This window comes from Protobothrops mucrosquamatus, unplaced genomic scaffold, assembly GCF_001527695.2.
Source record: "Protobothrops mucrosquamatus isolate PMUCROS unplaced genomic scaffold, P.Mucros_1.0 scaffold104, whole genome shotgun sequence".
NCBI lineage: Eukaryota > Metazoa > Chordata > Lepidosauria > Squamata > Viperidae > Protobothrops > Protobothrops mucrosquamatus.
In genome coordinates this window covers 1113383-1127507 of record NW_015386477.1, presented here as the reverse complement: position 1 = coordinate 1127507, position 14125 = coordinate 1113383, and the positions used below count along the sequence as shown (strand labels likewise).

The 14125-nt window shown below is 33.0% G+C and overlaps 1 protein-coding gene across 1 annotated transcript in view; it reads left to right on the top strand.

Moving 5' to 3' along the window:
- ADAMTS6 (ADAM metallopeptidase with thrombospondin type 1 motif 6) overlaps positions 1–14125 on the top strand; it is a 94185-nt gene that overhangs the window by 37757 nt on the left and 42303 nt on the right. Inside the window, exons 9-10 of the mRNA XM_015812664.1 lie at positions 1360–1506; positions 3961–4102. Of these exons, the coding sequence (XP_015668150.1) occupies positions 1360–1506; positions 3961–4102 (289 nt within the window). The remainder of the gene's footprint in view (positions 1–1359; positions 1507–3960; positions 4103–14125) is intronic.

The following is a 14125-nucleotide window of genomic DNA, read 5'->3' as shown; positions in this document are numbered from 1 at the left end:
ATTGCCACTAAGTCTGACCAGTCCATAATAGCTCAGATATGCTCCTTACCACAGCTGCCATCTGTAAATCCAGTGATAGCTGGTGAAAAAGTGCTCTTCCAATTGCAAAGTACATCTTCCTGTGGGAGGGCCACCATCCAGATCAAGCTTTACCTTAATTGCAGAAGTAATTGGATTTGTTATATCTTACCCAGCCCATTATTGATATTGATATTCAAGAGTACTGATTGCCTTGACATTAGAAGGCAGAGAGCCCTAGATTTGGTGTCCTCAGCATACTAATGGCATCTATTCCAAAGACCAGAACTACTGCAAAACAATAAGCTCAAATCACAGTTTTGCCAAAAAGCCCATGAAGAGACTATGGGCAGTGGAAGTAAAAGCTGACAAGGAGAATTAGAAAAGTCATATTTCCATTTGCTTTCTGTTGTTTAAAACCAAGTGTTCAGCAAGAAAACATAGTAGAAGGAAAGGATTTAACTATGGTTTCTGTTACAAAACCATTGTTTTCTAGGAAGTTTAAATTCAGCCAATTTTTAATAACACTTATGAGAGTGGAATAACATCTAGAAGAAATATTTGTAACCTGATGATTAATGACTGTGTTAAAGTATCTCAAATATTAGAACAAGATGACAAATTGTAAAAGGAAGACATTCTTGAGTTACTGCTGTAGTCCAATTTACTTCAATGCATCTGAAACAAAAGAAGCGATCAAATAATACATATGACATTCAATACACTGCCAGTTTTGCTTCTATTAAAAAGTTAAAGTCAAGTGTTTTGGAAGCCAATATGCATTTGGGACTGTTATGTCTGGGAATGCAATCTTGAAAAAGAAAAATTGCCCTTCATACAGCAAATAGCAGTAAAAAATACATACATACATTTTTGTTAGAATCAATGAGTATTTTCCTGCTACCTTTTCTAGTGGAGGAGACTATTCTTCTATTTTAAAAAAGGCACTTCTGAATAATTTAAAATGATATATATTGTTTCAATTAATATGAAATATTATCTAGGTTTTTTTGAAAATCTTCTTTTAACCGCTTTATATTTTTTTATTTATTTTGCCCTTATGTAAAGATTATAAAATGGTAATCTTTGTTGGCATGAAATCAGATAGGATTATGCTGTCAATATGGTGAAACATGTACAGTGAAATGAACTATGTAGACATGCTAATAATTTTGTGTTAATAACTCTCATATGTAACTTATATATATATCCCTTTATGTACCTCATTCCCTCAGAACATTTTTCAGTATTCAGTTGATATGAAATTTTATATTGTATTGTTACATTTGCTGTTTCATATAAAAACAATAGTTTCTCTTCTCTCCTTATTCTTTCTGATAGTTTTGGTATGAACCATGATGGAATTGGAAATTCTTGTGGAACCAAAGGTCATGAAGCAGCAAAACTTATGGCAGCTCACATTACAGCAAACACCAACCCCTTTTCGTGGTCAACCTGCAGTAGGGATTATATCACCAGTTTTTTAGAGTAAGTATTATTTCAAGGCAATTATAAATTCTGTGTGGGGGGATTCACCCATATTTATACCTTGCTAGTGTGAATAACAATGCTAGAGAATGTGTAGTCATAAGCCCCAATCCAGAAAAGTATGCAGAGTGGATGATCAGCACTGTCAGATTTGCTCGTACTATTTTGCTGTACAGAATCAGAAAATAGAATGGAGTAGAAAACAGGAATCACTACCAGATATCATTTAGGATGAACATATTAAGTGTTAACACTGACAGTGCTGCCCATCATTATGCAAGAACTCCACCTTCAGGTCTTGGATATCATTGTTCCCTTATTCTGCCCTCATTATATATAGACCTCATATGTCATGTTATGAAAGACTTGTTTGCCTTTTTATTTAACATGTTTACTTCATTCATATGATTAAATGACATTTGACTTTAGCATTGTAGATGATGATGATGGTGATGATTTGGCCAGAGCAAAAGTCTCTACTTCTTCTGTGATGTTTGAGAAAGGATGTGCTTGGAGAAAATTTTAGTAAAAAATATTTCTAATTAAGCATTGATTTGGGAGACAGAATTGAATTTATTTAAAGAATAGAAAAGGTGTTATATACTTTGGGATAAGAAGCCCAAATTACATCATGGGCTTTAAAAAAACACACATTTTTTTCCTTAAACATTTATTATTGGTAATAAAAGAGAACAGAAGGAGGAGAAAGGTGAAGGAGGCAGGGTAGACAGGAAAGGATGAAATAGAGCTGAAGAAAACATACTGGGGCGGTTGATGAAGAGTAAGCCTGGCAGTAGTCAAAATTGGAGGATTAGAGGAAGAAAAAAAGCAAAGGAGATAACCTTAGTAAGAAAAACAGAAAAGAACACCCAGGAACTCATTTTTTTAAAATAAAAATAAAAATTGATGTCTAGGTATGTTTTGCCCTTCTGTTAGTTAATATACATTAATTAAAAGATAAATTTATATCTATTTTTAGATCCTTTTTTATAGATCACTAGGAATTTAAGATTCTTAATAATAACGACAACAAAATGTAACTTTCCCCTACTTGCTGTAACTTATCTTACTGTAAAAAAAAAATCCTAATGGATGTGGAACACCATTAGTTTCATTCAGTCTTGCTACTTAACAAAATATTCCCTGGCTCCAATTTCTGTAACTCAAAAGTAGATTATTATATCAGATCCCTGGTTAGTTGAGTAATATGTTATTTGTGTACCTGAACCTGGTTTATCACTACTTCTTTTTCACCCTTTGCAGTTAAATAAATGTCACCTGAAAGAATTATTGTAGAAATGTTATATTCCAATAGAAGAGAATATTTAATAGTTCAATAGGTTGTTCTCTAACTTGGTTATTTGCTTGCAGATATCACATTACCCAACATCTTATGTTACCTAGTCGGGTAATGAGACATCCACAAGCAAACAACCAAGCTCAGAGACCACTAAGGCCTCCAAATGTTCAATTGCTTGAGGAACTAATTTTAACGGTTCATTTCGTTTATTATTCATTTCTGTTATAAATAATTTATAGATTGAAAACTATTCTTATTTCCATTCATGTTGTTATGGCAAGATTTTGGGGTCAGATGGATGATTGACAATCATTCAGAACTTTCTTTAATTACTTCGTACATTACATGTATTTGACTTGTGGCCCCAAGATGTGTCTGCATAAATATATGAGTGAAATGTTTTTTTTTAAGGGTTTAGTTTTGAGCCTCAAATGAAATAGTTTTCTGACTTAGTTATTCTTATGTAGGAAGATCTCTGCATTCTTCAAAAAGATTTGTTTGTATATGTGTTTTGTCTTATTTGTGCTTAAAATGGTCTTTAAAATTTAAGTTCATAAAATAAACCTTTATTTAACTAGATCTAGACCTAATAAAAAAGAATTATGTCAATCATCTATTGAGATAAGTTTGATATATGCTGAGTTCTTTTACCTAATTACTGTAGCTACTATAAATACACATACTTTCTGAAGTTATTCAAGAAATGTCCACAAAAGTAATGTTAACGCTGAAAGTATTTAAGAAGTATTAATCTGTACTTATAAATGAATTTTTAAAACTGTCTTTTCTTAGGCTGCATAAAGTTTGGAGGAAATATGGAATTTAAGGTAGGGGTTCAATGCTTGATCATGAATTCACTGATGGTCTTCAGCAAAGTAATTTTACCTGATGTTATCTACAAAAAGAAAATTCGGTGAACTCCTAATCATTGATATACAATGACATTCTTGAGGGGTACACAAAATAGCATTTTTATAAATATTTTGCAAATGAGAAGTTATGCAGTAATGATCCATAATAGGAAAGCATTTCTATTTTCTATAATATACGTGTATTTACATAGCTGTAAATGTAGTTAGGATTTGTCTTCAGATCATATAAATCTTTCACCTTTTTACTAAAGAATAGTATTCCTGATTTTTTTTGTTGGACAGTTCAGGCCGTGGTACTTGCCTTGATAATGAACCTCCGAAGCGTGATTTTCTTTATCCTGTGGTGGCCCCAGGTCAGGTGTATGATGCTGATGAACAATGTCGCTTCCAATATGGAGCTGCATCACGCCAGTGTAAATACGGGGTAAGAGCTCTAAATCCTTATACTATATTACCGTAACTGTCCAAAGTAGTCACATATATTTCATCCTGACATAAAAGTTTATTAACATATAAGTGTTCATAGTTTTCTACTAGTAATTTGATTGTATTATTGTTTCAAATAAGGAACATCAATTTTTATGCTGCATCTTTTGCTTGAGTTGTTTGTATGTATTTTATACCTAAATGTTTGAACTGAGCATTTTTCCTCAAAATCAGTTGGATGATCTTAGAAATTTAGCTAACTCAGAACAGTTACCTGTAGAAATGCTGCTAATGACAAAGTTATAATATGTTTAAGTACAAACCTCAGGATACATTTTTCTTTAATATGAAATGATTTTGTATAGTAAACAATTTTAATTATGTTATGTATTATACTTTTTTGCTTTCTCTCATGGCATTATTAGTGATTATGACAATTACCATTATTACTGTTAACCACTGCAATAATGAGTTTATTAAACTCATTATTACATTATTATAATTGAGTTGGGTTGTGAATATATTCCATCCCTTGTATTCTTTAATAAAATAATTGTTTATTTATTTTGAAAATGCCATTCTGGGGGGCTTCCACATGCCTTAAAAACCAACATCCAAATATAGTAAGGTTATAAAAAAATCATTAACACAAAATAAACTTTTAGTTATTTTACTAATACTTAAGAACAGCTTGAAATAGCATTTAGTGGTTTTTATAAGCTAAAGCATCACTTACAATGATTCTGTCACCAGTAGGGTTTAAATATGAAAATGGTATTAAAATGGTATTTGGTAGATTTGTTGCCAAGTTACATATTATTTTATATACTTTTTAAATAAAATATTTTTTGAATGATAGTGTTTTGTCGGGTCTAAAAACTACATATAATAATTTACCTAATCATTTGCAATAATCACTTCTTTTAGAACCACAGTACAAAAGGAATTCATTTTTAATATCCCGAGGGTGATAAGTACAATATTATTCTTGGGATGAATTTTGGCAATTCATATAGCAATAGTTTAAAAAGTTTTTGTGGTTGGCTGACTAACTGTTAGTTCTTGATTTTTTCAACAAAAAGCCTGTATTGTTTCTATTTAAGTTTCTTGTTTTACTTACTTCTGTTTCTGTTTTTCTCCTCTTGAGGTCAACATACTTTCATAAACTTTTTTTGCTTAGTTATCCCATTTTAGGTATATTTAATAATAGAAAGGTGCAGTCATTTGACTTTGAGGTATGCTTGACATTGAAAAATCAGCAGTGTACATATTATCTTTGAGAAATAAACTCAGACTTTTCATTAAGTTCTCAAATAGTGCATTTATCTGATTTTATCTTTGCAACAATTTTGTGAGATAAGTAAGATTTCAAAATTCATAGCTGTACAGGCTTACCCAGTGATACGCATAGTTTGTGATCTAAACTAGATTTCCCAGGTTCTAGATTGACACTGTTAAGTATTGTGCTATCTTGGCTCTGAATTCTATACCACCTTCCCTTCTTAACTAATTTTAAACTAATAAGAGATTAAAAAGATAATTCTTAACTGATATTGGTACAAAAACAACTTACATTAGAATGGTGACTTGTCTTGATTGGATATTTGTAGGCTGACATAGCTACCTTCTTCCAAGTTTCCCTACAGTTGGATAGAAAACATTATATTCTTTTTCTGCAGAGTTTTGTATGACAAGGACCAATGCCTTTTTTCCCCCCAGCTATTGTTTTCTATGTTTCTATTCCAAGTTTTCTGTCCACCTATCTGAAAGGTATAAGTGATACTTAGGATGGAGGTTAGTTGTCAGTTCCTGGAGTTCTTCATGTTTTGACATTATTCATTATTTCGAATGACATACTGTTTTTTTAAAATGAATTGGGAAGTATCAGCACAAAACACAATGGCTAGAATTTACATGGGAACAGCTCCCTCATAACATATCTTGCTCATCTTGAAAGGATTTAGTAGCTGTTTATTCATTTATATGCCCAATGCAAATTGCATATGTTAACATTTAAATGACTTGGTATCTAGGTATAAAAAACAGTGTCTTCCTACCCACAAATTAAGGCCATAGATTAATTGCCCCATTTAAATGTCATGTCTCCATCTGCAATATTGCTTATATCTATAACAGAGTATCTTCTCAGCTATGCAATCTTCCTTGAGAAGGCATTCCTGGTTTCAACTTTTTTGTTTTTTAGTCCCAGACAAAATCTTTATTATTTATCTGATGCAATTAAAACAAATAAGCCCTTTCAGTATACTAGAAGATGTTGATGAACGTTTAAACTGAATATTTACCTACTGCTTCTTCTTTTTTTATGCTTATTGCTTCAGCTTCTATTTTAACTATACAAAATGATTTCTACAAGCATATGAATTCTTAAATAAAAGAATTATGAATTGAGTCAAATGAATCACATACCCAGTTTATTTCAGACATCTAGAAATAAAAAATACTGTATCATATAACTTGCCAGGGATTGTGTTAGTTAAGCATAATTTTTGAGAGTAACTAGAACTTCACTTCTTGTAAAATCGCTGTATAGATCTTACTTTTATCTATGAAAACGTCATAGAAAACAGTTGATCAATTACATACCGTGTTTCCCCGAAAATAAGACCCGGTCTTATATTTATTTATTTGCTTCCAAAAGAGGTATTCGGTCTTATTTTCGGGGGATGTCTTATTTTTTTCCAGGAGCTGCCCTACGTGCCCTGCATCGGCTTACCGTGCCTCAGGGCTCCTCAGGCCCATTGTGTTGTAGCTGCTGCCACAAGGCGCATCCTGCTGTCATTGCCACCCGCCGCAAGGCATGCCCTGCCACCATGAGGCATGTCCTGTTGTTATAGTTGCCGCCGCAAGGCACATCCCGCCGTCATTGCCAACGCCACAAGTGCGTCCTGCCATTGCTGCCGCTGCTGCAAGGTGTGTCCTGTTGCTGTTGCTGCCGCCGCGAGGCATGTCCTGCTGCTGTTGCTGCTGCTGCAGCGAGACATGTCTTGCTGCTGTTGCTGCAGGAGCAGCAATGGGACGCACCTTGCAGCAGTGCAATGTGCCTCACAGCACCGGCAACAGCAACAGGATGCATCTTGCGGTGGCAATGGCGACAGGTTGCACCTTGGAGTGGTGACAATAGCAGCAGGACACAACTCATGATGGCGGCAATGGCGGCACGATGCAATTTGTGGAGGCAGCAGCAGCAGGAGCCATGTGGCAGAGTAAGCGGGTGTGGGGCGCGTGGGGAAGCTCCCCCCTTCCACTCACCTCACGTCACCTCATGTCTTAGCAAATAAGTAGGGCTTATTTTCAGGGTAGGGGTTATATAAAGCCTACCCCAAAAATCAATCTAGGGCTTATTTTTGGGGTCGGTGTTATTTTCAGGGAAACACAGGAAATCACTTTGTTTTTGTCTCTCAGCAACCACATAGTTAAATTTTTCTCCAGGAAGAATAGTTTAATACATAAGGTAATTTACCTGTAATATGTCTGATTAATCTGAATCATGAATAGTTAATATTCATGATTTCTTTTTTCTTTTTTTGCTGTTTGTTGGATAGTGATGCAGGATTTAGGGATTTGAGGACCAACCAGTACTTTCAGCACTGCTGCTATAACTGCTATATTGCCGATTATAAATTTCTAAAAAAATACAGACTGAAATGATATCTTGAGGAATGCAATTAATGCAGCAAAACATCAAAATAAAAAACTGTAGCCTATCTATGTTATATTATATCAGGTTATTCATTAGGCTTGTGCGTGCACACTTCAAAAACAAAATGAAAGAATTACTTCAGATTTCATACGCACAGTGCTTTTTTTCTAAAAAAAAAAAAAAAAAGGTGCCGGAACTCACACACCTTGCCTACCCTACAAGGTTCCATCCAAAAAAGGTGCCGGAACTCCGTTTTGGGCGTTCTATGAGAAAAAAAGCCCTGCATACGCACAAAGTATTCTGCTGCATTTTAAATCAGATGAACCTTGTTCTGACTTTGCACAAGGTGCTGTTGGTTAAACAGCATCCTTTTTTCAGGTTGGCACAGAATCCTGATTATAGATCTCATAAGATTGAAGTGTGTTAACGGAAGGAAGAAAAATTGGGTTCAGAATGACCAGGCTTAGAACAAATGTGTTTGTTTTTGCTTGCTTCAAATTTACAAACTTAAAGCTGAGATGTGAAATGTATTTTTAGAACTAAGTACTTTACGCATATGGTTGACTTGTTATAGTACTTTTGACTATCTGTAAAACTCTTTACAATTAGTACTGAAGTTGCAACAGAGTTTGGGTATTTCTATTTTGCAATTCTTTTATAGTACTTTTCATAGGCCATTGGCAGGTTGTGCGTGTGTATCTTTATATATTATTCTTAGCTCCAGGTATATTTTTTGTAAGCGTACATATTTTTATAGTGAAATCAGAAATATGGTCTAATCCTTAACCATCTATAATGTCAGGCATTTTATATGTGTTTGTTAGTGTTTGTAAATTCCAAATCAGTACAATAGTGCCACCTAAGAAAGGGAAATTATGAAGCCTATTAATGGAGATGCATGCTAGTCCTGAAAACATAATTAACATGAGTAAAAATATTCTGAAAACTGCTGAATAGTTGTCAGCCATTTGAGGTAGACTAGGACAGGAAATAGGCTCCACAGGAACTACTATAACTTAATTTATTGTTGAATTGTTTATTGAAAATCTTAGTTTTCCTTTCCTTTCCTTATATACCAAAGAGAATCAAGATAGGTTAGACTTGAATTTCTTCTTCACTTCCTCTTTCCTTTCATGGCTAAGCTGATGTTTTTGTAATGACTGCTATATCTTTTCTTCAAAGGCTATTTCCGTATTTCTCTATACTTGAGTGGATAGAAGCATTCCTGGTGTCTGGATTTTAGTTTTCTTATAGAGTCCTACATGAATCAAATATTTAGAAAAAGAGAAATGACTGCACAGAAATCTAGAACACAACAGCTTTGTATAGTTTTAATTAAAAGAGCAAAAGAGCATCTGAAGTTGAAGATGTTCAGTTATGATATTATTGGCCAATATTTCTTGCTTCAGTGGCTACTGAGAACATTATGAATTTTGCATCCAAAATTTTGCATCTAGTAGATAGACATGGATGTATTCTAAAATAAACACAGGGTTGTATCCAATCTACTACTGAATCATTTTCATAAATAGAACAAGGAATGACATATTTTTGTAACTTCCATTCTTCCTATAACCTACTTGATACCTTTTAAATGAACATAGTTGATTGTGAAATTATTTCCTTTGATGAAATCAGTGCTGATATCTGGATTATTGGGCCAGATTTTCGGTGGTGTTATAGAATTATGAGGACCTTGTGACGCTGGAATAGGGATTTCTAGAAGGGATCTAAGATAAAGGAAGGCCAAATGGTTCTAGACGATGAAGGAAACATAAAGACAAACTCTTTCCACTGATCAAGGACAAATGAGCATCTGAGAAATATATTTTATATTGCTACTCTACTGATTACTGGCTCTTTGGCCTGTAGCAGTTACCCAATTAACAGGGAAATTGTCAATGCAGCAACCTGCACCAACATTTCACGTTAGCTGTAATTAATAAAGTTGAAGCCAATATTTCTCCCACTCTTTGAAAAAATTGTCACATTGCCTTTTCCCTGTACAAGTGGTATGGAGAGCCTAGATTTTTGCATTATTTACTTCTGGCTAATGCTTTCAATTTCTTGGAAAAGTTGTCAGTTTTATATAGTCAAACGATTATAGATCCATTTTTGAAATCTGTTTCAACTAAAATTATTGTATTAATTAAAATTATGTCTTGACTTCTCTTTGATGATATCTAGTAGTTTTTCCTATTTATCTTTTATTTCCTGCCTCTGAACTTTAGGACTGTGTTAAAGAGCTTCAGTCTACATTACTGCTTCTGTCTTAGCTATCTTTAAAAGGACCAATCAGGTCTACTGATATACTGCATAGATGTTTGAGGGTTTAAAAAAGAGTCTTGGTAATGATCATATCAGTTTGGATTACAATAGCAAGATTGGTTGCTTATAATGCAGGCTAAGTCTCAGATGCTAGTTGACAGTTGAGGAAGGTTAAAGTAAGTCAGGGCCAAGAAAGGAAAAGCTGAGAGATTCACAGATTTGCTAAGGTTCAGATAAGCACCCAATATATAGGAAAATAAGATGAGAAAATGATTTATTTTATAGTTGGAATTTTAAATTAGATACTATAAAACCTTCAGCATGTATGAATTGATAACATGCTGCATCGCTTCATAATGAGCATTTATGAAAATGGAGCATTAAGATTTGTAATTTTTGGGTGCTTATCTGAATCTAACTGAGGTTCATATATCTTTAATATTCACCCTCATATATATAAAACACAATTAACAGCATGAAACAACTGAGGGTGGAAAAATACTAGCTGGATATTTTTGCAGCTCTGAATTGGAAATATAATATCCAAGTATTTTTTTAATGCTCTGTTTTAACAAATGCTCATCAAGAGGTGCAGCATATTAAAGATTAGCATATACTGAAGGAATATTTTAAAATATTTTAAAAGTAAACTGCAATAGTTTTCCAATGATATTATGTTTTTATCATTTATTTCTCTTCTTATTATCTTAATATTGTGAATAAAAAATTTGTACATCTTTTTCACATATGCTAAAATTTATATATGGGAAATAATACAGCATGTTGTTCATCATACAAATAATAATAAATGGAGGGGTCTTGTTATATTACTTATATTATGCAGGAACTTTAGAGATTATTTAATATGCCTACTTGTAAAATTCTGCATGACTTATGAAAAGAGGGTCCATCATATATAACATAAAAGCAAAAAGAAGATAATTTGATTTGCTGTTTTTTTTCTCTAGATGGGTTCAGCTTTCTTTAATTTACTGCAAATACAAGCTTCCGAATTCCAAACTGAAGTCATGGAGCCCTAAGATACACCGTTACAGGTTGTGATCTATCTTGTCTTGATCTTGTGAAAGGCTACAACTTCAGTTTATGTTTTGACTACAGTTTCCCATATTTCTCAGAGAAATGTTTGTTTTTACATGCACAAATCCAGGTTCTGATTTTGAACTGATTTTTATAGGTTTCAAATTTTGCTTCCTTGAGGACAACAATTTTTAACTAAATTACTCAGAGAATAGGATTAAGATCTATTTGAAGACAGTGAGTGAATTTCTACTTGACATTGGAAATAACAAAGAATAAAATTACTTAGAATGGCAATGGTGAATCACAATATTAATTTGAAAATGTAAGCTTTCTTGATCCTTTTCATTCTGGGTCTCATCTTTCTAGGCTACTCAGATTATTTCCATAGTAGATTATTAAATGAAGTCCTATTGAATTATTATTGGTACAATAATAGGTAATCAAATTTGGGGTATTAAATTTAGGGAATACAAGTTCATAAACAAAGAAAATCACAATGATTATTTTAAACATCTCTAAACTTGTCTTTTCTCCAAAAATGTACATAAAATTGTTAATATTGCTATAAAATGAAAACATCCTAGTGAACATTGATTTCATATGTTAAAGAATATATTCTTTGTACCATTTAATGAATTCCAACTTATATTTTGCTTCAAATTAATTATTCTACAATATTCTTACAATATCTACTAAGCACTGAACTTACTCATGACCAGGAGTTGTCAGTTCAGCAATGATGTAAATCACAAACTTATCGTATTTATAAGTGACTAACTGATACTTTCATTAGCTCTGGAATAGCCTTTTTGTTGGTCCATATTACAAAAAAATCCTAGAAAAATACTTTTGTTGCATGAAATTCTAACAAGACTTATAGCAATGGAACCCAACTCCCTCTGGAGAGACTTTCAAAAGAATATTTGGAAAGTTTATACCAGGGGTAGGCAACCTTGGCTCTTTTATGACTCATGGACTTCAACTCCCAGAATTCCTGAGCTAGCATGGCTGGCTCAGGAATTCTGGGAGTTGAAGTCCACGAGTCATAAAAGAGCCAAGGTTGCCTACCCCTGGTTTATGCTGATATATGATTTTTGATAGATTTATTCAGATTTTTAAAAAAACATTTATTCAGAATATAAAATATAAAAGATAATAACATTTTAAAATTACATAGCTTAAGGTAGGATTTGTTTTTTACTTTTTTATTATTTCTTTATTATTTTAATTTGTGTCCTACTTTTCCATCTCCAGCATGCTCAAGATGGCTCAGTACAAATTTAAAAGATTTAAAAACTAATTACTGTATAAAATGTAATAGTATACGGGAATGACCTTGGGAGATAGTGAGAAGAGACTAACCAAGGGAACAATCAGATAAAAGGCAATTTAATCCACACCAGGAATAAGGGAAAGGCAAGCAGCTCAGAAGGAACCCTCTCCAGTTATTAGATTTTGTTAATGTAAACTTACAATAAAGTAAAATTTGCTCAGCTGGCCGTGTTTCCTGTCTGGTCTAGCTTGCAAGACTGACACCAATCTTGCAAGTCTGAAAGTACATTTGTCCCCCACCTGTCCCTTTTACAGCCTAAGAAATCTGGGAGAGTTCCTTTTGAGATGCTTACCCTGCCTGCATTCCTGCTGCAGGCTGTGTCTCTTCTCCCGGTTTCCCATGGTTATTCCACTTATCATTACATAAAGAGCAACTAGATAATTTTCAGATATAAGGTCAGGGCAAGCAGAGAAATGGGGAATCAATTATGATGTTTGAAATAATTTTTAAATTCATCTTCATGCTTCCAAATGTTTTGGAATGTTTGTATGTCTTAACAAGCAGATGCATTATTTAAAAAAATATCTTGAATAGGAAGGGGAAAAAGTGAGGAAGAACTATCCAAGAATGTAATATCTTTAATAATGCAATGCAATGTATCTGTGGCAAAGTCAGCACAAAAGTATTGTTTTAAATCGTGTTGGAAGAAATCTAAATAGTGTACATTAGTGAACAAAAGGATATAATTGAGATACAAATGTAATAATTTATTGTTAATATAAACATGTGTTAGTATATAAATTGTATAAATAATTTACAGGCAAAAAATCATATTGAATGACCTAAATATGAATGCATGCTTCCTATTCTACAGAGAGTCATCAACTTATGACTGGTCACTTAATGACCACTTGAAGCTACAGTATCTAGAATTGTATCTTGCATGTAAGTAAGATCAGCAATTTAGTTGTTAAAATTATTGTAATAGGTAAAAATAAATAAGAACAGGTAATGCTTTATTATCTCACACAATGCAATAAGATCAGTGGTGGGATTCAGCCAGTTCATACCACTTTGTCAGAACCGGTAGCTATTTTTTTGTTGCCCAGGCCCAGAATGGACTTCCGGAAGCGGCGTCCACACAGAGAACCGGTTGTTCACATATTTGATTTCCACTACTGAATAAGATACCTGATTATCCTGTGTTTCTCTTAACAATTAAAGAAAATCCAAAACAGATACATTAAAAGTTTCATCTAATAATAACTATTTTAATGTTTATTTTTATCTGTGAAATGTAAAATATAAATTTTTAAACTTTTTTTCTTCTCAAGTCAGATATGTAATTTTGAATATTGTTTTCAATTGAATTGAATTTTTACGATATTCAATTTTACGAATAGTATTGTTTACGTATTTGGATTTAAAAGCAAAAATATCTCTTAAACAAGGACTCTCTCTTCTTGTGTCCTTAAATGAAGTCTCCCTTTATTTAATGTAACAATATAAAGTAATCAATCTTCTTATGTACAAATTAAACTAATGCAAAATATAATCTACTAGGATAGTATTTATTTATTTTATTTATTTATTGAATTTATATACCGCCCTATCTCCCTTACGGGACTCAGGGCGGTGAACAGGCGATAATAAAAACCACAATAAATATACACAAATTTCTGTCTAAAATCAAATTAAATAACAGGCCTGCTCTAAAAATACCCCATACAAAACCCCCACTAAAACATAATCAAACTACGCCAGGCCGGCCGCACGGA